The 24,798-nt window shown below is 37.8% G+C and overlaps 1 protein-coding gene across 1 annotated transcript in view; it reads left to right on the top strand.

Moving 5' to 3' along the window:
• Nucleotides 1-24,118, top strand: part of VWA3B (von Willebrand factor A domain containing 3B) — a 68,567-nt gene extending 44,449 nt beyond the window's left edge. Inside the window, exons 21-29 of the mRNA XM_042811042.1 lie at nucleotides 3,661-3,779; nucleotides 5,883-5,933; nucleotides 8,058-8,277; nucleotides 14,219-14,339; nucleotides 14,615-14,739; nucleotides 15,396-15,536; nucleotides 16,138-16,238; nucleotides 19,192-19,430; nucleotides 23,710-24,118. Of these exons, the coding sequence (XP_042666976.1) occupies nucleotides 3,661-3,779; nucleotides 5,883-5,933; nucleotides 8,058-8,277; nucleotides 14,219-14,339; nucleotides 14,615-14,739; nucleotides 15,396-15,536; nucleotides 16,138-16,238; nucleotides 19,192-19,430; nucleotides 23,710-23,879 (1,287 nt within the window). The 3' untranslated portion in view covers nucleotides 23,880-24,118. The remainder of the gene's footprint in view (nucleotides 1-3,660; nucleotides 3,780-5,882; nucleotides 5,934-8,057; nucleotides 8,278-14,218; nucleotides 14,340-14,614; nucleotides 14,740-15,395; nucleotides 15,537-16,137; nucleotides 16,239-19,191; nucleotides 19,431-23,709) is intronic.
• Nucleotides 24,119-24,798: the final 680 nt, after the last annotated feature.

The raw sequence follows: 24,798 nt of genomic DNA, 5'->3' as shown, positions 1-24,798 counted from the left end.
TAAAATTGTTGTATTTGGTTTGTGAATTCAGGTCATACCTGAATTTTTGTATGTTTTATAACAGCATGTGGATTGTGGAAGCAGAATCAGATCCTTGATTTCAGTAAAACTAAGTCAAACTTAATCTTTCTAAGGAGTTTTTTTGAAGCGTAAGACTTTTTTTGGTAAACAATTAAGAAGGTGAATTTTGTATTGGAAACACTCAAAAATATGCCTTTCCCCATTTTGAATGGAAAATAGCTGTTTTTTTTTAAAAAAAACAAACAAACAAACACACATATTCAATTGTTAAAACTGCACAAAATAATCTCCTGTAAGTGAAATGCCAAACAAAAAGCAGTATGATTTTCAAATAATTTTATGACTGATCTCTGAGCAGTCACGTCTTTCTCTATTTTCTTCTGAATACAGCTACTAAGTAGAGCTCTTTCTTCCACGTTTCTAATTGAAGACTCCTTTGAATACTCTCCAGATAATCCTGAGCTGCATTTGAACTGCTATTTGCAAAACTAATCTTTGCAAATTGTGGTCTTTGAAAATATTTCATTTTTGGAAGTTTAAAAAAAAAACAAATTGAGGTTGTGAATAAGGTGGAATCAGTCGAGCCTGTAAGCTCTGGAATCCTTTCTTCTTGAAGACTCGTGCCAGCATGTCAAAGAAAAGCAAAAAACAGGTTCTGAGATGAACTAAAGAGCTTGAACAGGAGACACTGATAGATGAATTAAGAATCACAGAATGGTTTAGGAAGGGACTTCTGGAGGTCATCTATGCCAGTCCAAGAATTTTCTCGGTTATCCCAGCTGCAAAACTCCATTGAGGATCATAAATGTATGGACAATTTTGCATTCATTCTTCTGAGATCTCAGTGTTCTTGCTGTGGAATGCAGACATTCTTGACTGCTTTTCTGAGGATAATACAGTTTTTATCCTCAGCCTTTGCTAGCAGTGATGATGGACTACCTGTGAGCAGTTTTCTCACCTTGGAGTTGAAGAAAGTAAAATGGTTTCCATGACAACAATTCATTAACAAGAGGCTAACCTATTCTTTCAATTGTATGGGACCTTTTAGTTTCACCTGAAATTTTTCAGAGGTTGAGCTGTTAAAGTACCTATTGAATTTGTATCCAGAAAAAAATAAATCTGTTTGGAGACCTTTCTAAATTACATTATAGTTGTTCTGAAGTAAACCTTTGCTACAGAACCATCTATGTTTCAGATTGTGGCATCTCCAGAACAGCTTTTCAAGTTGTGAATTTTTGACTCAGTGCTTTAACCAAAGTAGTCACATTCAAATCCAGCCAGAACAAGAAATCTTCTTATCAGCCTAAAATGAGAAATTTTTTTCTAGAGTTATTTAGTTTTGTCCTTAGAATTTCAAATTTTCTGTTGTGAAATGAAAGCTGTTCTGAAATACTCGACTTCTTTTGATATGAAAGTACTTAATTTAGAAAATAACAAAATATTTTGGCACTAAAAAAGCCTCCTTGTCATTTTTTTTAACTGAATCTGTCAAATTTCAGTTGACTTTGTGAACAGTTTCCATTTTCTGAAAGTATGCTTAGTATTTCAAATTTACTGTTTGCTAGGAACACTCAGTTCCAGTTTTATTCTTTAATATTATAAGAATCTGTTTATATTTGTCTGTCCTCCACAATCTATTTGGAGCTTTTTCCAAAATGTATTAAATATGTAAATAAGTAATGCTTTTTGTACCTGGCATAGCTCTGGGAATTTGTTATGGGATTGGGACAGAGGGCTTCTGCATGGTGAATCCCTGCTGAATTTTTGTAAACTTAGTTGGGGTAACATAGCAAACAATATCCAGGGCAGTATAAGGCTAGTGCTTTCAGTTCCTTGCCTTCCATCTTTCAAACTTCACCTGGAAATGAGAGGTAGCCAGACTGCATAGCTAACAGTTGTGAGCAGAGAGTTGCCTCATCTGTCTGTTTCACTGGCATGTTCCCATTAATCTTAGCTTCTAAGTGATTTTAAAATTAATCCAACATGTGGAGTTTTGATGTGGGCTGGCAGTGAAATGACAGAGATTTATAAATCAGATATCTTCTGGAAGAGAGATTTGCAGCTCAACAACCAGCTGCAAATAGGGAATGGAAGTCACACTTGCTGGAAAAAACGGTTCTTCAGAAGTTATTTGGAATCCAGCTAGGTTGTGATGATTCAAACTTGCACAAATGCACACAAAAACACTGAAAAGTGCTTTTTGTTATTGCTTAAAGCAGTCTTGTTATTATTTTATTTTCAGATTGCTTGCCTTGTCCCTCCCAACAGTGGTTTTAGTTCTATTTCTTTAGTTAACCTCATCCATCTTTTTGACATTACACTTGGAGAAGCTTACCGTTCAGCCACGTGTTCTGAAGACAGTTTTTGGGAGAGCAGCATTCTCTGCCTTCTCTATTTCCTTATATTTTTTCTCTTCATAATAATCATCATAACACTGGTAAATAAATGCTTTTCTTATTGGAACTGCTAAGCAATGAAAAAGACTGAAGGACAATGGGACTTTGAACTGAGAGATGGGAAGGCATCTTTCTTCCTTTCTGTCATCCTTTTCCACCCTTTTCTCTGTCTTTTTAAGATGTACTAAAGTAGTGAATTTGCCTTATGAGGATGATATGTTGTGAGCTTTGAGAGAGATGGAGGTTCCTGGTTCTGACCAAGCTCATTCGTTTCCTAAGCCTACTGTGGTCAATTAAGACAAGTTTCAGTGAGTGATATCTACCTTGTTCTCTTTTTGGTGATCAGTGATCAATGTAGCCAAAAATCTCTCTCCGGCTTTGATTTTTTAATTCCTTAGGAAACACAGTCCTCCAGGATAAGAGTACTAAATACTCTGAAATGCACATTACATAAATTATTATATGTATCTGCTAGAATTAGATGCTAGTAAGTACAAGAGTGTTGTTTTAAAGCAGTACAATCTGAAATACACTCATAAGATAGATGTGCTTATATCCTTTTCATGATTAGAGTGAGTTTTTTAAGAGTACTGGTTTATCTAGAATTAACTCTACAACCTCCTGAAGGGAGGTTGTGGTGAAGAGGGGTTTGGCCTCATCTCCCAGGCAACGAGCAGGACACAGGGTAATGGCTGCAAGTTGTATCAGAGGAGGTTTAGTTTGGACATAAGGAAGAACTCCTTCTCTCAGAGAGTGGTCAGGCACTGGAATGGCTGCCCAGGGAGGTGGTGGAGTCGCCGTCCCTGGCAGTGTTCAACAGGCGTCTGGATGACGTGCTGCAAGATATGGTTTAGTGCTTGTGGTCGCAATGGTGATGAGGAGATGGTTGGACTGGATGATCTTATAGGTCGTTTCCAACCTTGTGATTCTATGATTCTATGATTCTAACTAGTACTAGCTGTGATTTACCTCGTCCTGCAATAATTGATTTGCAACTTCTGTGTGAAAGGATTGTATCACTTCACAACATGACATTACCATCTGAAAATACGTTAATTCAGGCATTTCTTCCTCATGTTCAGTCACCGTTCCTTCGGAGCGCTCAGAGCTTTCTTTCCGCTGCCTTCCCATGTTCCTTCTGTCCGTTCTGATCCTTAGATCCTCGGATCTATGGGTGTTCTGTTGTTCTGATGGAGGAAAAGTTGTATGATAAATGATGTCTCTTTCTTTTACTGTACCATAGATACTATCATTGGCCCATCTGAGCAATGACAAGAAGCGGATCACGCTAATTAATCCTCAGGCAGTGAATCTTGATGCCTATAAAGAGAAGCTGGAACAAGCAATTAAATCCTATGAAAGGCAAGTCTACTCATAAGAAGTGTATTCTATTTGCAGTCTAAAATCAAATTTTTCTTACGTAGTGGATACTTGCACACACATTGTTTGCTTGATGTTGGTAATTCCACATGCTGACAAACTTTAATCAACCATCAACATGTAAGAGAACTATTTATTTCCTTTAGGCAAAAGGAAGAATAATTAGAAAACCACAGTAGATAACGCCAGTTTCTTTTTAAGCATGTAATATCCCTGTTTTTCATTCCCACTTCTGATTGCTAAATGCATATGTTTTTTTGCAGTAAAAATGGAGAATTATAATTTGTAGATGCTTCTTGCTACGTCTAATATTAGTGGTATTCAGTGTGGAAAAAATCTGTTGTTGCTCTGTTACGGAGACAGAGCTGTTATTGTCAGTCTGATGAATGCAGAGAAGTCAGGATTTGACACTCACGTTGGCAGGAGGGTGGGCAAGTAGTATATTTTTGACAACAACTTCTGAAGAATTTTCAAATTTTCATTGCTGTTCTCTGCTATTGAATATTTAATATTTATTGACTTCAATTTTGAAGGAAAAAATATGTATTTTCTGGTTAAATACAGACCATCTTTTCCTGAGGAAAAGTATTTTTACAGTACTATCACTCCCTCAAGTTTGGGGACTGAAAGTACAGTTAGTGTTTGTCCTCAGAGCTCAATGAATCACACGTATACACAATAAAAGATCATTTACAAAATAAACAAGACTCGTTGTTTCTAATATGCTACATGTGAAACAGCAACCCAGACAAATTCATTTTTCTGTAAATTCAAAATTACTTTTCCAATAATTCATTTTTAAAAGGCTGCAATTCAGCTGAGTAGTATGAGTAGTGTTCAATATGAGTAGTGACTAGTCACAGATCTATTCTGACACCTGCAGTTGAGACAATATGTCAGGTTTCAAGAACAGAAGCAAGCATGACAATATCTTTCCCATACATAGATTGACCTTAGCTTCAATTTAAGAAGTAGAGAAGAGGCAAGGGCAAACATTTCACGCTCTGACAAAGGAAAAACCCAGTACTGAAGATGAAACAGGCTGAGAGCTTCAAAACATGCGTGGTCTTTTATAGCCAGAGGCTTTTATAAATGAAGTGGTTATGAGTGTGCACATTTTGAAGCATGAAATAGTCAGTGGAGCATGCTGAGACTGCAGATTGTGAACCAGCTAAGTGATTTGCATTCTAAAAGTGCTTGGGTTTGGCTTCTACTAGATACAATTAGCCAACAAGAAATTCATGTTCATAATTTGTGCTAATGGCCTTTTTCACTTGGAACAGTAAAACTAGCAAGTTTTTTAAAAGTCTAATGACTGTTATCTGATTTTTTTTTCTAACACTGAGTCTATTCTTTTATTCCCAAAGGGAGTTTGTTTTTCTATAATTACAGCAATTAGGATCATCTGTAGAGCTTTATTTCTGTAGTGTACAGTGAAGTAAATGAGTGATGACTTAATTGTTTTAGCTGATAATAAGGAAAACTCTGAGCTAGATGGTCTAATAAGAGTTTATGATTAATGTCTAAAAAGCAAAAGCAGAAGGTTTAGTGGTGTTTTTAAACTCCATTGCTTTGGGATAATCACATCTGTTTGATGGTCAGTAATTGTTCTGTAGCTTGAATTTAATGAAGTAAAAACATGAATGGCCCAACTAAGGGTTTATCTTAGCAGAAGAAAAGCAATTAGCACTGTTCTCCATGTGTCTGTAGACTACAGTTTTCTTAAACTGTTTAATTGGAAGAATTTAACCAGCATTTAATCAGTTCTAGGATTTGATTTGGCTTGCTGGCTCTGAATATAACCACCCATACAAAATCCTGGCAGGAAGCAATAGTGTTTGCCACTAATCCTTCCATGAGCCTGAAACAGTCACATTGCTACTTGATGGAATATGCTGTTTTCCCATCTCTTTCAGCTGATAATTTCGTGGCTGAGTGCTAAGTATAGAATTTGATGATACAGTGCTCTTGGGATACAGATCATTGCGGATCATTTAAGAAACTGTATTTGTTTGCTGTTTTCACATCATCAGACGCACAAAGAACTGCATTCCCTCAAAAAAACTGCTTTGCTTTCTTTAATAGGCGCCTAAATCTACTTATCTGGAGAGCACTATCTCAGGAGGAAAGAGACAAGTAAGCTATCACCCTTTGGTTCTCTAACTTACCTCTGACAGGCTGATCATAAACACACAACACTTCTTTTTGTCACTATTTCTGCAACCGTCTTGTTTTATCTTCAGATGTTCCATGCCTGTACCTTTGTTTCAAGAATATATGTCTGGTGTGTAGTAATATTAAACTCTGGATCACCTTCTTGCAGCACTGGTTGTTTTTAGAGGAAATGACTTGCGTGCCTTTTGAACTGGTCGATTGTTAACCAGTGTGAAGTGGCAGGGCCTTGGGCATCGCGTTACATCTCTCATCCAGTAAAAAGCACCTCAGTGGCTGGTTTGTAAGTTACATTTTTAGTTACTGCCCTTACAGAAGTGGGCCGCTGTGGTACATCACAACGAAAGTTTGTAGTACAGTAGCTGGCTTTTTCCTCTCTATTAGTTTAGAAAACCAAAGACTGTGAAAATGGAACTGACATCAGTGAACGTCTGTCTACTTCACAAAATAAAGGGAAAATCAAATAATGAAAATGGAATGGGTGGGAAATATTTCAGGCAGAAAAATGGGGGTAAACACCAGAAAGCTTTTAAAAATTCTTGGGCTCATGAACAAAAATACACATTTCTGTCATCAACAAGGAGAACTATTTTGGCTAAAAAAACCAGTCTGGTGCAGAGAGGAAATGAAGCCTATTAAACAAAAGAACAGCATAACATCTAATAGAGGGAATAGCTGTTTGTTAATTCAAACAGTGTATAGTTGACAAGGCGGTGCCAAAAATATTTTATTGTGGGTAAGATATGAGCAATCGTGTATATTAAAGAAATAAAGAAATCTAGCAAAGTCTGTTGCTTGAGCAGCATAGTAAGTTTGTTAATGTTGGTGCATTAAAGTTGAAATACTCATTCTATTTGTCTTCCAGATTTGTTATTTAAATGATCATGTTTATGTGTGATAAAAGCATGACAAAATCCTTCCAAAATCCCTAGGAAACTGTGGAGAGGGGGTAATCAGGTGCACGAACTTGGTCAAAGGAGTCCTCAAAGAATTGGTTGAGGACTCCATAGTTCACTCACAGGTACTGAAAGGTTATCACGTGCTACCAGAGAAATTTGTATTTAGTGGAGAAGTAATAATGTGATTGTGTACAAAGTATTTGAGAAATTCAGTTCAGGAGATCCAATAATTTAACTAGACATTGATTCTAGACGAATAAAGGATTCAGTTAATAGAGAGCACAGTCTAAATAAATAACTGTACCAGCCAGTATAATTTCATTACAAATCATTTCCTACAGGAGAAGCGAGAGGAACAGTGAGAAGGAATAGGGCAATGCAGTAGACATCACCATGATTGTATGTGTTGATAAGACAGATGCATAAATACATGTAGATTTCACATTTTAAATGATGGCAAAGCTGTAAAGAAGAGCCAGAATAGTGACTCTAATAACTTCAATTCTATAAGGAAGTATCTCACTTCCAATTACAGATTCTACCTGTGCTGCGTTTTGGAAGTTTAGTGCGTTTGTTCATCAACAGAATGACTGTATCTTCTTCAGATTTTCATGTATAGGTGCTTTGAGTGTGCATCTTCAATGTGGCTCTTCAGTGTAGTGGACAAAAATGTTACCTAAAGCCTGCACAGAAGCAAACTTCTGATCATAAAGTGAGCAGAGTAGTACTGAGAGGAACAAGCAGCAGATTCTCTCTTGATGTCATCAGTCAAGACTGATGCGGCAAGTTAGGACTTAAATAGGGATCTGGTGCCATTTTAGGCTATCTCAGTGTTTGCTACTTTGTCCTAGCTGCTGCTCTAGAAGGAGCAAGGATTTCCATGATTTCTGCATCATATCATTAATTTACTTACTGGTGCCTAAGACATCCTAAGGAAGCTAAATTTGGCATCAAATACTCAGCCACTTGAATTGCTCTATAGATGTTTTTCTATGACATATCATTAAGGCAGGTGCAGTTGTTTAGCTAAACTCATCTGGATGAAATAGAAGAATGTGTGGCATGCACAGCATAGATTGCATTACTTTTGTGTCTTATTCTGCATTTAAAGTTTGAATGTAAATTTGTAAAGTATTGCCAAAATAAAATTTTATCCCATGGATAATTATTCATTTATTTATTTATTGAGATTTGAAGAGGATGGGCCAGTTCAATACATGCAGCATAAGGAAGCTTTGTTGGAGGCTTTAGAGAATCTGGGATGGCCAATTTCCTATGAAGACATAATACTGTTAGAAGATGAGATACTGGCGGCGTTAACATACATGCAGCAAGCCTCTGATCTTCAGGAAGCTGTCAAAAAGGAAACTGAGAAGAGCTCAAAATCACGCATCAGCAAAAGTAAAAAGGTACAGGTTGGAAGGGCATGGTTTTTTTTTCTTTTCCCAGATATTCCTCTTCAGTGTGTACTTCTGCAATAATTTAGTTCTGCTAATACCTCATCCATTTGGCATTTAGTGTGATGCTATAAAAATGGGTAGAGGAAATGTCAACAGTTTACAGGCTGGTTGTTTGGCCCGGTTCCGTGAAACACAGAAAGCAGGTAAGCAGGTAGAGTGCAAGTTTTCATGGCTCTTTGGAAGTTCCAGGGAACGGAGAGTTCTGCAGCTGAAAGCACAGTAGAAATCTAGAGTCTTTGAGTAAAACATCATTATCTCCCCTGCAAGGGCAGCAGAGATATATGAAAAGCAATTATGATGCAGGGCTTGTGGTTGAATTAATGTCAGATGAACAGGGATAAAAAAATCTTGTGATATCAACTCTTTATTGCAATCTGTGATATCTTTAGTTTGAAAGAGAAGGGATGAGATTTAGCTCAGTACGCAGACACAGAAGTTTAGCTGTCCTTAAAACATAGGCATCTACAGGTAGCTAATCTCACATTGTTGTGAATGGAGCTGACAGTCAGTTGCATCTGGAGAGCTGTTGATCGCATCCAGAAGTGAACACCTACTTTTGGCAAGTAGGTCTCTCTCCCTTCCTTTAACACATTAGCAGAAAGTAGACCAAGTACTTGAAAACTGACTGAAATGTGAGAAGTTTGATTAATCTTATGTATACATCCCCCAGCTGAACCTCAGGTTTTATGTGGAATGCTATTGAGAGATGTAATGAAATGCCCATGGGAATGCTTGGAGCAACAAATATTAAGAACATTATTTTATTCTGCGTTCTGGGAAGTGCGCAGCCTAAGTACACTGAGCATACTTTTCAATTAGACTTTTCTGTTGCGAAATATATGTTCAGGAAACATAGGTTAAAATGCTGGATTCTCCTGTTATCATTTTCAGGGTAATTTTGAAGAAGGATTGAGTCTATATTATGCTTTTACCTTTAAATTATGTTGCATAATAACTTTTATAAACAGGAATATATGTGTGTGCTGTTAAAATCCCAGAGAATGCTTAAAACCTTACTCTTGATCTGAAAAATTCACAATCTTCTGTGCTGAGTTTTGGCTTCACTAAAGAGTGAGTGAACTTTCAGGGAAGTCAAGAACATTCCTTTAAGTATAAAGGAACGGTTTGTCATTCCCCAGTGGTAAGATTTTCGTACACTCGATGCTTTAAAATTCAGAGTTCTTCTGAAAAATTCAAACCATCTCTTACTTGGTTTCAACTTTTACTTACATCTAAAACCTCCATCAAAAAGGACTTCACTAGAAGTGCTGCTGCTCTGCAGAACAGCTTTCTGGTTAGAGTTGTACTCTGATAATATTAAAATAAGGTCGCTAGGAAGTTACTAAGGAAGAAAATCTCTCAAGCGTTTTAGCCTCTAAAGGAAGATGAGTAAAAACAAATAGAGAAGTCATCATAAAACTCACATTAGTACATTCCTTTTCTTTTTTATATTACTGAGTGAGGGAGTTTTCTTTGACAAAGCTCGAATGCAAGGTTAGCATAGTGTATAATCAAGATGTTATAATCACAATATAATTGTGTATAATCAATAGATATCAAGATGCTTTAATCACAATATAATCAAGAGAATTAGGCAAAGTAGACAACGATCACAAAAGAGAACAAGTGGAAGAGCTTACCCTTCAGCTGACCTCACCAGAAGACACCAAGAAAGGTGATCTCCAGAAGAGATCCTTCCCCACTGGTAGCCAGCTCTTAAATAGGTCTAGGAGGGGTGCAGCCTGGCTCCCCCCTCTTCCGGCAGCACAGGTGAATTGCCTTCACCTGTGCTCCTCTGGCTGACTCATGGCTCGCCTCAGGTGATCAATCAGAGGTTCAGGCCGTGACTCAGCAGTTCCCATACACATAGATACCATGAATTTTGAAAAAAGTCCTATGGTTACATATGGAAATCACGATCAAACGATGATAACAGTTCCTTGTTGCCCTGATGTATGTGCATGGGGATGTATCTACATACATATATATATACATACACGCATGCATCAATGTGAGGAGTTAGGTTAGGTGAAATTGCAATGAGCACAGTACTACACTATGGTGTGACTTTGAAGCAGAGAACAGGTACATACGATTGGAATTTACCATGACTTGTGAATTATGCCAAGTATCGCTATGTGCTACCTAGGAGGTCATGCATAGTATGCTGTGCACAGAAATGTAGTGCCAGTATTTAAAAAAGCAATCTCTTATCTGACATTTCGTGACTGAAATATACCCTTCTTTTCATTGACATCAACAATAGTTTTTGTGATGAGCTGTGGTTTTTACATACATAAATTATTTAAAAAAATTATATTAAATTGACAAGAATATATTACAATAATACAGTCCGTGTATGAAAACAAATGATAAAGGGAAGGATTGCATTTCATTTTTGGTCATTTTGGAGAATTTATTCCACTAAGAGTGTATGTTGGAAAACATCTCAATGTCTTTAGAAAACAGAAGGTGATTCACATTACATTCATCTGAAAATATTACATTGCCTGCATGGTTATCTTAATTGTTGATTTATCTTTGCCATATATTGCCCCAATACAAAAGTAGCAGAAATATCTTCATCTGTCATTTGTTGACCCTGTACTTTCAGTGTTGCCTTGAAACACCAACGTGTGCTCTTAGACATGAAGTGATTAACACTGTGCAATCTCTTATCCTGAATCAACCTGCTTTAGGAGCTTAATCAGAGCTTCATCTTCAGTAATTGCTAATCTGCAACTGAAAAGCTTTAAGAGTGAGAGGCAGAAATGCAGATGTAATTAGAATTCTGTTTATGTGGCAAAAAAAAAGAAGATTAAAAAACCAGCAAAAAACTGTGGAGCCTTTTTAAAATGCTGCCAAAAGCTTCTCCAAGTGTAATTTCTGTCTACAAAATGGGTTAGAAACTAATCTGCCAGCTGAAATATATTACATTACTGTGACAAAATAGCAGATATGACACGCGGTGAGAACTACCATTATGAGAGAGCAGAAAAATCCAGTTATCGAGAAGGCAGATTGCTCATTTTTTTTTTTTACTAAACTCAAAACATCTTAGTTTTTAGCTTTTCAGTGTACCTAATTACCTTCACAAGTTCCTAAAAGAATCACTAATCCTTTTTGGATGTCCTTGCTATGGGAGCTTTCTGTTTAAGCCTACAACTGAATTAATGTTCTGGTTATCCTCCCTCTGTGCTCTGACCTTCGCAGGAAGCTGTGTTCAGGATGCTCTGTTTGTTTCTGTCTGACAGGGAGGCTATGGCAATGCTTTGTTGAGAGAGGCTGACATCCATCTGCACAAGGCCATAATCACAATTATTATCACAATTATTATATTTAACATATAAAATGCTGAAAATTGATGATTGCCTAATTGGAGGGCCAGTTGTAGACTGTATCTTAGTTTACTCAGAATTTATTTCTTTATTTACAGATATTTCTTTATGTACTGTTAAAGTGTACGTTGACCAAAATCTTCCTCTTCAATCTGGCACTTTGCATTCATTTAAAAATGAGGAATGTATCATTTACTATGCTGTAATAAGTAACAGCCTTGGCATTAGATATGTTATCTGGCTTCTCTTTTGAACTTGACAGGCATAAAGGTCAGCTGCCATTTCCTATTGTTTTTATCGCTGAATTATAAAGCTGTTTACAGCATGATGTTTCACCTGGTAAGAGACGTGTTCAAGATCCTCTGCTTCTCAATTAGACCACTTCAGGTCTTCTGCTATTACTGTTTTTCAAAAATAGCTTCCAGGTCAGTTTTGTGCATCCTGTTAATGGCCAACACAATTTCATGGAAAGTATTCCAGTCCCTAAGCTATAATCTGACCATTGCACTCCTCATACTAAAAATTAATGTTTCTGCATATGGACGTCCATTTCTGCAAACAAATAAAGTTGAATCCCTTGCAAAGGATCCACTCTAACTAACTAAGGAGGGACTTTTAAAAGTACTGTGATTCCCACAAGATAAGCCCGGATTCGTAAGGCTAATGCTTGCTTGTGACCCACGTGATAAAAATAATTTGAAGTGGTTAATAAGCATAATGTGTTCTGCAAAGCATGTTGATTTGGGTAGAAAGGGACCTCTAGCAGCTCACTGATTCCATTCTTTCTGAAAAAATGTGTTTCAGATCTGATTGATTTAATCATTCCTAGTGAAATATTTATAGCAGATACTTGATTGTTTACAAGAATGGAAATTCTGTTTCTCTGTTGGCAGTTTCTTTTATTTCCTGGTGTCCTACTTCTTACACTTCTCATTCTTCCATGCTGTTTAAGGAGCTGTTGACACTTCTTCTACATTTCATATGCTTCCTAAACATCTTGGCATCTCCTGTCTTTCTTCTGATGCCTCTTTATGGAGACGAGGTAAAACGAGCATCCCAAGTAGCACAACAACAAGAAAGTTACAACTAATTTTCCTAATTACCTAGAAATGTCTGGTCAAATTTTCCATTGTCATCAATGGCGTAATCTGTTGAACAGACAAAAAAGTGTAGGTACAAAAAGTTAGGCTCTTTCATGAAACTGGATTGTGGTCTACACAGAAAGGCCTCATTGCCACTGGCATCATATGGAGAGCAGTGGCTTTTTGGTCCTGGAGGTATTTCATCTGTGTATTGCCAAAGTTTCAGCACGAAGCCTGTCCACTCTCAGCTACAGTAGGAAGGTGCAAAAACTCATGTATTTGAAAGAGAATTTTAAAATACAGCAGATTTTGGCCATAGAAAACAAAGTTGGCTTTACCCCGTGTGGTTTGATGCATTTCTTTCATCAGAAGCAGAGCTAAGCAGAGTGGAAATTCCAGTCATTCAGGTGAAAAATTTTGCAACAGCAATCCTGGACAATGATATTCCTGAAATAGGCACTCTGGGAGTGCCTGGGTCAGTCACACCAGTACCTAAAGGCTGTGTGCTAGTAAGAAGGATGGGTTTGGCTTCACATTTCCTGAGCCACCTGGATTCGGCACTGCTTGGAGCCCTCACTGTGGGTGCTCACGCACTCTTTAGCACTTGAGTTAAAGAGGGCCGCTGGAGGTTGCCCAAGTTATTAGTCAAGCATTACAAATTAGTCTAAAATAAATATTCAGCACCAGCTGTCCCTTTAGAGTGAAGTAAATGGTTTACCCAAAGACCTTGTTGTGTCTGTGGAACTGTAAGTCTTTGCATGTCCTCCTTTGTGTGTGTGCTGCTTATTTGGGGGATTTTTTTTTTAGGATCTTTTGTGATTTTTTTTTCCTTTTTTGGGGGGGGGAGGGGTGTGAGAGATGGGGAAACAAATGTGATAATTTTGTGATACTTATATTAAAACAGAGCAGATGAATTAGTGAAAGCTTTTCCTATCTTTTACATCATTACTGCTTGTTATTTAGGGCAAACCAAGTACCAAAAGGGCAAACCAAGTATCAAAATCAAATGTGCCTTTGTAGACATAAATAAAAAAAAATAAGTTAAAAAAGTTTACTTTTAAACTTAAAGGTAAGTTTACTCTGAAGACATACCTTACTGGGAATAAAGATAAGTAGAGTTTTCCTTACCTCATTCTTGAATCTGAATTGTCCAACTTCCTAAATGTTTTCCTACAAAAATGACAGCCACAGCCGTGATTCATCAAGGTGAATCTCTTCCTAAACACTTCAAACACAGGTATTATTGTGATTGTATCAAATGAGATTTAACAGTGAAAACGCAAAGGTAATCTTATCCATGAGTGCTTCCGCTAATACACAGTGTTCTTTTTATAGCTATTCTGTGAATGGTAACAGAGTTCAGTGCTTTATATTCCCTAAATTTTAGTTGATTCCAAAGGGTAGGTTTGGGCTGACTGGCTGTTGTGGAAAAAGAAAAAAAAATAATAAAATAACTGTATCAAATTGCAGAGACTTGAAGAAGACACTGTGAAGTCAAAGTCTAAAAAGCAACGAAAGGGCAGAGTATTTGTGACTCTCAAAAACCAGAAAGTGATTGCAAGATCAGACATCACAGGATTTTATTATCCAGGTATATAATTTTGTCCACATTTTAAACATTTACGGGTGACACATTACTTGTTTGGCTACTTTGTTTTATGGTGTTTTTAAGAATGCTTTTTAAGTCTTCCTTTTTGAGGGAAAAATTCCTCTATTGTCTTGGTACAATTTATCCTGGCTAAATGTAAATGAAGAATATAGTATAGATACACTTGAACTCAGTGATCTCTAACAGCTGTAGGATTTTTTTTACAAAATGACAAGAGACAAAAATAATTCTGGTATTTCATAGTGTTGTTCTTTTAGGAACTGTGATAAAGAATATCAGTTCTACCTGTGCACTTGTTGACTTCAACCATGGGGAGAGCTGGGTTGTACCTCTGAAGTTCATTCTGCCTGTGGGAGGTGCCATGCCATGTACATATCTACAGGTGAAAAATAGTTTGTATTTTCTGTGACATCAAATACACGTTTTTAATTTTGTCTCTTTGTTAACACACTGAAAAAAAAAGGATAGTATATGATAAGAGAGTCTTTAGTGATAGCATATTTAAATGCAGTTAAATGTAGGCACATATTACTTTTCCCTTCAGAATGAAGGCAAATCCTGACCAGGTAGTTCCTGGTGTTCTGTGAGTTGAGCATCCTATTCCAGAGAAGATCTGCAGAATTTGAAGTTGAAAAATGTAGCTTCCATCTCCGTTTTTAACTTGATTTTTATATAAGACTTTTATATACATGCGATAACCTGAAATTCTCAAGGTTAGTTTAGAAGTCCACTAAGCTGCAAAAGTTCAAGGTGGTAAAGATCTGCAAGAGTGTTCTCATTCTGTTCAGCTTGCTAGCTGAGCCTTGGTGCCAAGTCCTTTAGTAGGACTTTGTTCTTTTTTTCTTTTTTTTGCTGTGTTTTCTCACAGATTCAGTGGAAATGATGAGTGATCAGTACATGCAAGGACCAAATTCATTTTCTTTTTAAGATTCATATTAAAGCATGGGAACACACCAGAATGATGATTCCTTTAAATATTTCTTAATATTTAATTGTGTGCCTTGTTCACAAGCTATGTGGTTCTTCCCTGGTGTGTAGGTGGGAGACTATGTATTTGCCAGAACTGGGACACAGACAGGGAACAATTATTGTTATGTGCCTGCCATTGTCATAGCAGCACCAGAAATGGGGAAAATGGGTGCTAAACTCTACACAGTTCTGATGTTCAGCAACAGGAAAGTAAGTATGACTAGAAAATGAAACTATTTTGGTAATTGTGTTACAATCATTCCGTTTTTGATGAGGCAGACATAATTTTCCAGGCTAAGGAGCTCACTGTCCCGCTTCCTGTCTCCAGTTAACTGAAGTAAATCAGAATTTGGGGCCCAGTGTAGAGCCAATGGAAAAAATACAAAATGCAAAATCCTGAAGGATAGTTCATTTGGCAGCTTTCACAAGCTCCATGCTGCTAATGAGAAATACAGGGTTTTCATCACAGTTGGTACAGTCTTCATTTCATTTCACTACGTTTGTTTGTAAGCCATTCTGATAATTATACTGCATTTTTCTTAGTGCAATATTAAGAAAATGTATCTCGTACTTGAAAATATTATCTTTAGAGGCTGATAACAGTTGCATGAAACCAGTTGGCTTTTTATACTTATATTTCTTCATTGTTTCTGAGTTTAGATTTCAAGTGTTCAAGGCCAGGTTGGACGGGGTCCTGGGCAACCTGATCTGAATGTGTGTGTTTGGTGGCCCTGCTAGGCAGGGGGCTTGGAACTACATGATCCTTGAGGTCCCTTCCAACCCGGGTGATTCTGTGATTCTGTGATTACAGCAGGAACACTGCGTAAGAAGTTGCCTTATTAAAATCAGCCAAACCAAATATGCCTTCTCCTGTCGGTATATAAGAATGGTGCAGAGGGTGGATTCTACAGTGTGAGTATGCTCAAATCTAAAAATGTAGAAGTTGCTTCACATGAATGCTAAATGTTGCACTTTTGGATCAACTGTGCTTTCAGACTTCCACGAATAATTCTCTATTGCTGCCATGATCTGTTTTGCTCTTAACGTGTCAGCAAGTGATACAACCCGCACGCATGTGCAAATTTTATTACCTGGCAATTTGTTGTCCTATATCCATTTTGGAAACACTGGAGATACATCATGGCTTGAAGTTGTTGCAGGATTGCCAAAATGTGAATTTCTACATAATGTTTCCAGATTGTGATCACAGGTTTGGTTGTATATTCACTGGCCAGGTTGTCGAGAAGATAGTTGAAATTAAATTAATGAAGAGGAAATAAATGTTTCAAACAATATTGTTCCCACAGCCCAAAAGAATAGATTTTCATTTAAAGCATGCATTTTACAGGCTTTAAATTAAATAGAACAGATTTTGGCATAACCCCAAATAGCATAAATTTTTCACGCCGAATGGTTGATCACACCAAAGCTTTAGAGTCTGAAGTTTTCATTACATCATCTCTGGTTTTTCTCTCAGCAGCTGTAGCTTTTAGAAACAAACAGTGATTTTTGAAATGGCAACTTACGTGCTATTTTAGTATTTGGCCTGTAAAATGTCTCTGTCTTTGAGGACATCACTGTTCAGATCGTCCTCAAATTACCCATATTAAAGGAACATGAGAAGTGCTTCCAAGCAATGTCATTAATGCTTTTACTTATGTCTGATTGGCTGTATTTTAAAGACAATGAGGCCCAGATACACAAAGGGATAGCATGGGACTCAGACCAGTAAAACCTGAGTGTCTGGCAGTTATGAGAGGGGAGCTGAGTTGCCTTAGCTCTATGGATGTATATCGAATGCCACAATTTGTGGTGCAGAGTTTAAGGCAGGTACTGAGAAGTGATGAAGACAGCTGAGCATCTAAAACCAAGACTCTCTTACCTTAGATGGCTACTTGCAGCCCTGAACTTGGTATATTCGAGACATTTGGATTCATGGGGTCCTCTTTGGCATCGTATACGCTATATGAATAGTTAATTTTTGGCATACAGTCAATGTAGATAGACCTAACCTGAGGAATTCAGGTGAAGCATATTAAAGCACCAATAAAAACCTCAGTGGTTAGTGCTGATCCACAGTATTCCACAATTCTGCTGCCAGAATCGCAGCATGCTCTTTTGCACATTCCCTACTTCAACACGTAATGCAGTATATTTCAATCCATCTTTTTCAAGAATTACCAATAGAAGCCTTGCACTCTAGAGGTTGTATAGTTAACAGTCTTACAGATTTCCCACTTGTTAGAGCTGTTGCTCTCTGCAGTGAGTTGCTTTGTGAGTTACGTGTAGACAGTCCCTGACAATGCACTCAGTAATTCAGAATGCTCTGCTATTGCTTGCAGTGTTTTCAGCTAGGATTGATGTTCTCTGTAAATCCACATATTTGAGAAGTGAAATCCCATTCCTTTGTTGGTACTTAATGTGTTACTGTAGTATCATGTAGACATACATACTGTCCTCTTCTGGGCACTGACTGCATTAACTCAGTGGCTGCAACACAAAAAGCTAGTACTGGCCATGATTTTACTTGTATTTGTTTGCTTTTGTAACCAGAATGCTATGTTGAAAGATTGTTTTCCTTTTACAAGGAGGTTTACATTCAAAGACATTAAATAACTGTTTAATTAGTGACTTATTAATCAGTTACTAATATTAGCAATGCTATGGCAGAGCTCCAGCTCAGATTGAGCTGGAGTTTCCAGTTGTCAGTGAGAATGGATGTGTGCCTCCAGCTGGAATTTATTATTCCTTATATTCTAAGTGAGATACCTACCTCTCGTGTCATACTGACCAGAGAGAGGCTGTGCAGTGTACTGCTCATCCACATGCACAGATAATAAGGACAGACTGATGTTGCTGTTAGAAATAAACAAAGCAGAAGCATAATTTAATCAGAATGGAAACAAAAGGCTTAATGGCAATACTGATATCAGAAGCTCAAAGCGAAATGGTTCCTTTGTGCTAAGTCTTGTAGAAGTAAGAACTAAAACATGAATTGGAAAGCCTATGCTTCTCTGTTGACAGAGAGCACACATGGCTCTTGCATTTCAAATCTTCAGCTCTGAGTTCTTTGGAATTGTCTTTTTGATGTCTGTTTTTGGGTGTGTACTAGGAGATGTGTTTAATTCACTAATTTTTAGAGCTACTAATGTATATCCCATTATTTTAATGTCATCAGGCACTGTCTGCCATCACAGTAGAAAGAAATAACTTTGGGTCTGCAAATGTAGCCAACAAGTTCCGTACACAAAACACCACAGAATCAGGGCCCCCACAATAAAAGACAGTTATTTCTCAAATCCTTTGTAATCATAAGGTAGATAGAAATAGGGGCCTGAGACAGAAATTGAGGAACCATTCTCATTTGATGTCAGTAAATCCAGGTAACTGAATCTTTGTTTCAGCTCTGAGGCACTTCTGATAACGTGGGGCTTAGTGTGGACAGGGAGACATCTGTAACTACGTTTTGGGTCACAACTATTCTGCAAATTCTAGAAAGTTCGAGTGGTGTGGAAATGGGCTATGAAGGGTATGAATTTTTGCTGAACTGTATTAGGATTGAGATTAACAGGGACGTTGTCCAGAGTATTTTTAGATGAGTAACTGAATGAAATATGTTAGCAAGGAATATCATATCTACAGACGAGAGAGAAACAGCTGGGCTGTTCTGTCCATATTTTGTAACTAAAAAGGAAGTTGAATTATAATGCACTCATAGCCTTGTTAAATGCTCAAGAGTACGATAAGTCCTTCTCTTGTCAGCAGTGTAAGACGTGGGAGAGGATAAAATCTGTGTCATATTAAAAAGGATTTAAAATAGTATACGATATGTGAGCTTAGTGCATTTCCTTCGCTAACTTTCTAGCCCAGATAAAGAGACTCCAGAGCCCCGTCTACACTCATCTTTGGAAAATGAAGGAGGAGAAGTAGCAGAGAAAAGTACTGTGAAAGGAAACAGGGGAAAACAGAAAAAGAAGAAGAGAGCGGAGGATGAAAGACATGCCAAGGGAAGAATGATGGACTCTGATCTTTTGCTTGACTCCAGGAAGGTGGTAAAACACAGAGGAAGAAATTCACTGGCTAGCAATGAAGAAGAATTTGAAGGTAAAGATTTAGATTCTAAGTGTTAAGGACTAAACAGGTCTGATAAGTTTATCCCCACAAAAGAAAGTAGCTTTCTGTTGTCTTTTCTGGGTGTTAGACCAGTCTGCTTTCCCTTGTCTTATGTGATGGCATTCATCCACCTCATCTGGAAACCATTTTTTACACTTATCATTCTTTGCCTGATTCCACATTAAAGGGAATAAATGAATAAAGCATGTTCTGGCACATCCTACCTTAATTTCCCAAACGTTTACAGCAGCAGTGAAGATGCAGTAACATCACTGTACCACTCTCACTGTATCACTGTATCACTTAGTACCTACTAGTAAGCATATTGTAAATTGAGATCTTTCTACTATTTATTACTTTTAGATGAAAGGTACATTTTTTACCTCAGATATTGCATTATTGTACATGGAGCTCTATGCTTTTAAGATTAAATTGCTTTCCGTGTCTGAGCTAGCTCAGCTAAAGCAGCCATCAGTATCTGTACTGCCTGCCACTTCTCCAGTAGAGACCTGGGCTAGTCTGATACACCATAGCTTGCCACAGCCAGCTCTTCCTTTTTATGAGACTACTGTCAGTGGAAAGATAACAGGATTTTTACAGAGTCAGAGAATCACAGAATCATTTGAGTTGGAAGGGATCTTTAAGGATCATCTATTCTGCAATGAACAGGGACACCTACAGTTAAATCAGGTTGCTCAGAGTCCTGTCCAGTCTGATGGGGTATCCATCACTTCTCTGGGCAACCTGTCCCAGTGCCTGGCATTCCTCGTTTATTCCAGATTCCTCTCTCTTGGATGTCTTGAGATGCAGATGCTGTGTAAATATGAAATGCTGACATGATCAGCAAAATCCTGTTATTGATTTTGTTCAGGTTGAATAGAAAGATGAAAAGAGCAGTGAATATCTATCACTTTAATCCTGCTTGGCCTTACCAAATAATTTCATAATGTACTATCAAGACTCTGTCAGGACTTCAAGGTGGAACGCAGGTTGAATGTGCTGAGGAGGATCCTCTGACCTCTTCTGATTGCACCATGGACCCTGCTGGCTTTTTTTTTTCCTTTTTTTTTTTCTTACGTTTCTTTCTGTTTGCAAGTGTTTCATTAGAAAGGAGAAGGTCAAAGAGATGATAAAGATGTTTAAGGTGTGTGTTCATCCTCACAGAGTTTTATCAGATACTTTCTGATATAATCTCTGCATAGGATTGTGTATTTATCCTTTCTGGGTGCTTTCTTGTTCCACTTTCAAACTATGCTAATGATTTCATAGTATTTTGTGTATATAGTTTTGTAAATTATATCAGATGTGCAACACACATCTGTTTCAACTGTGTTTATATATATATATGCATATATATGTATAAACAAATGTATCTTTGGTCTGTGTTTTGTAATTCATTCATGTGTTAATCAGCATGTCTTCCTGCAAACAATTCTGCTCATTTCATGTGTACATTCCTGTTGTGTTCTATGAGAAAGTAATTTCTGAACTCGAGTCAGCAGTGCCCAACACAGAGCTGGATTTTTCTGCTCACAGAGATGATGTGGGTTCAGCAACATGGTTCTTACATAGTTGGTTGATGAAGCCTTTCATTTCCATGAAGCCTTGGATTTCCACAGAGCTGTGGCCATTGGGTGAACTAATGGGACATTTAGAATTGTTTGTGATTGGGTTTGTTCTGAGACAAAATATTCCTGAAGAATCAATAACTCTCTCCTATTGTTCCTACTCAGGGAAACAAGGAAACAACACTAACAGAAATTAATAAAGTTCAAGTAATTGTATTGTATTTAGTGTACATTGGCTTCCTTATTGTGTGGATGTGAAATTTTGAATTCTTTCTTCCAGAACTATTGTATTTAACACAGTATTATTTTAATGTCCATGCCTACTGCTCCTGTAGTTTTAGCTAGTTCAGTGTGTTTGTTTGTAAGAGAGTGAAGTCCTGGCAAATTCTTGCTAAATTTTAGAGAGCCAATGAATTTTTGTGTAGCTCTATAATATATTTGGTTGAACAAGATCATAAATCCCTATTTTCTCATTGGCTACTGCAATTATTTTTATAGGCACTTAAATATGTGTGTTTGTTTCCACAGAAAAATTCTTCTTCCTCTCTTTCTAGTCACCCCTCTGTTGTGTAATGCCTAAAATGAATGTCCTTTTCATATATGCCCTTGTTAATTTTCTGAAATAGTGGTCTAGGTAAAAACTGAATCAGAAAAAAAATTCTGAGTGAAGTACAGGTGTGATATGCAATAATAATCTGTAGGGCCTGACAAACCAGCAAATCGTAGCTAGCAGAAACCAAATCTCATTCCAGTTTATAATGAGATGTAACTTGAAGCAATTACACTGATGATTACTGTAATGCCAATATGGGATAGGTGGGAGACCTCTCAAAATGATCAGTTTCCATCCTTTTCAGAGGCAAATCTAGTTCAGCTGAATTGAGTTCAAAAGTGTAACTAACAGCTGTGGCACCTGGCAGTCTGGGGTATTGGCTGCATTTCCCAAATCAGGATTTCACATTTTTAGCACCCACTTGTTTTCCAATCTCATTTTGCAGATAGTTCATTCACCATTTGGAGCCATCATTACAAAGCAGTGCTCCCATCTGTTGGTCATGGCTTGTTTAATAAGCAGTTGATATCAGTCCAACTAAGCTTGCATCTGCTACTTAGAGCAGCTGTGTGTTGTCAAGGGCTCCCCAGCAGCCTTCAGATTTAGCTTTTGTTTTTCTGTTGATAGCATGTTACAACTTACCCACAACGGATCTCTGTTTGTCAAGGCTGTCTGTTCATCTAAAGAGGAAAGTGTACTGAAGTGGGAATCAGCTACATTGCCATAAAGATGGAAGCATACAGATGTGGAAGGGAAGAAGACGCAGGTCCATTGAAGCTGGCATGTGCTGGTGAGGTGGGAGAGGAAAGGCCATTTTCCCCAGTTTCTTACAGCAAGACCAGAATGGTTTGTTTCAGCATCTTGAGAAGGTGCACAGGGAGACTGTGCACTGTTTAAAGACAATAAATGGTTTGTGAATAGTGTGTTATGGGGCACCCTCTTTTAACAGCATGTCTTTCATTTTTTTCAAGGTAGCAGTACAGCAGCAGTAGCTTTCAGTATTTTAGTTCAGCGGTGTTTTTGTATTGCAGAGTACAGATACAGTCAAGAAATATCCTGAACTTTCCAAAGGTGAACTTCAGATTTTTGTCTCTTAGGTAGCCCAAGAAGCATCAAAATGTGCCTTTTATGTATCTAAACACTGATGTTGTGCATGTATAAGATGATTTTCAAAGGCACACTTCCATTAAATGATCTTGGAGGTCTTTTTCCAACCTTGGTGATTCCATGATTATCAAGCTTTTTACTTCAGGATTTTTCAGTGGTAAACTAATTTCTAAAACTAATCATACTTGTATCTTGTGCCCTCCATGTACTCCATATGCGTTGTTGCTTTCTCACTGTGTGTGCCACATCTTCATTCTTCAGCTACCTCCCAGCTTTGTTTTCCACTCTACAGGTGTTTCTTACGATCATTTAAAACCAAATAAAAACCACAAAAAACCCAAACCATAAAGAATGACATCAAAATATTGTATATGTTTGTCTTCCTCAGGAGTTGGACTCGATGAACCTTATACATCCCTTCCAACTTGGGATATCCTGTGATTCTGTGATTACTTTGCGTTGTTTCTTTTTTGTTTTGCTTCTTCCTTTTTTAATTTTATTTTTTGCTTTGTTGTTGTTTGTCTGCTTTTGTTTCTCATTTTTTTCCCACTGCTTCTGGTCTTTGGATACTCATTCATTACGACTGTCTTTTTTTTTGTGCCAGAAGGTTAATAGTTCATGGCCACATTCAATATGATCATAAAAAGTGACTTTCCAGGGGCACAGTATTGTTACTAGTAAACCAGAGAAGCTGAGCATGGTCATAGTGGGTCCAATAGAGGTCCTACAGCCCGGTGCCCTGTCCCCAGCAGTGGCCAGGAGATGGTTCCCAATGAAGAATTGGAACAAAGGTTGGCATGTAAAAACCCCATCCGCAGGCTTAGAGGATGATAACACTTAAAAAGCAAACCAGTTTTGAACTTGTGAGAATGAAAGAAAAAAGTCAATAACCATTGCTCTGTGGCCATAGTCATGGAGTCATTTGTTCAGCGATAAACTGCAGGGTGTGTGCATGTGTGTGTGGGGGCATGTTGGACTATAATACCTGAGCTCATGGAGGGTCACTGTTTTCTCTCACTGAACAGTACCTGTTCTCCCTTAGCACCTTCTTTCTCCATTTCATCGTCCTGGTGTTCATCAAGGTGTCAAGCTTTGCTGCCTTCAGTTTCTTCAAGACCCAGCTCACCAGAGCACGCCTGCTGCTTGTACAGCCCTTCTGCAGAAAGTCTCCTGTGTCCAGTAAAAGCAACACCACCAGAATTACTGCAGTAGACCTGGAGCAGCAAGGATTGGCAGTGCAGCCTCAGCACCACAGCAAAGAACAAAGGAAGCTGCAGTAAGAGTGCATGATGAAGGAGCTAGTGAAGAATGGATGAGTATGCAGATAGGAAAGATCTTTAGCAAGTGCAGCTGTGAAATTTTATTGCTTGAATCAAAAATAAACTGACTAGTTCATGCTAAAATATTTATCATTTTGCAGACTTACTTTGGAGATACGAAAGAGAAAATGTTAGAGGTGCAGCTGTGCTGCTGAAAAGTATCACTGTTAGAGTCTCTATCAGAAAAAAAATAACGTGGAATTCACTTTGCAAGATGACATTTGAAATGGGACATGGCAGGGGGGACTTGTTTGTATGGCACTAAATATCCTCACCTCAACTGAAGTATTACTTGTGGATGTAGTGGCCTATGGTTTGTCTAGGGCTTTCTGTTCAGAGAGTGAAGACAGATTCTGAACATTTTTGGCATATCAACCTAGATAGACATTAAGGATTCTCACAAGTTTGACTTTAGATACCAGTGCAATATTCAGGCAGATGTATATATTCATGTTTTCAGGTGTACTCTTGACCAGGAGAGTACTATCCAGTGTCTGCGCAGATAAGTGTTTCTCTGGAGAAAAATTAGCTGTTAGTTTTGGGGAAAAACTGAGCCTTTCATACCTGTTTCTGTTTCAGTGTGGAGCAAAAAAAGGCAGGCATACAGATATTTTTATTTAGTAAAGGAGAATTTGAGAGTTTGTGTAAACCAGAATGACCTTGCAGCCAGAACACTTTGATGGGATATGTGAGAGAGAGTTGAAATTTCTCCCTAGCATGATTCAGGGAACGTTTTCGAACCTTTAGTTCTGAAATGGTCTGTTCTGGAAGCTGAAATTTGAATAGTTTGTGATACCTTCTGTTTGGTGGGT

Source organism: Centrocercus urophasianus, unplaced genomic scaffold (genome assembly GCF_019232065.1).
Source record: "Centrocercus urophasianus isolate 14NV4802_14NV808 unplaced genomic scaffold, USGS_Curo_1.0 seq_12, whole genome shotgun sequence".
Taxonomy (NCBI): domain Eukaryota; kingdom Metazoa; phylum Chordata; class Aves; order Galliformes; family Phasianidae; genus Centrocercus; species Centrocercus urophasianus.
This window is presented reverse-complemented; position numbering and strand designations above follow the sequence as displayed.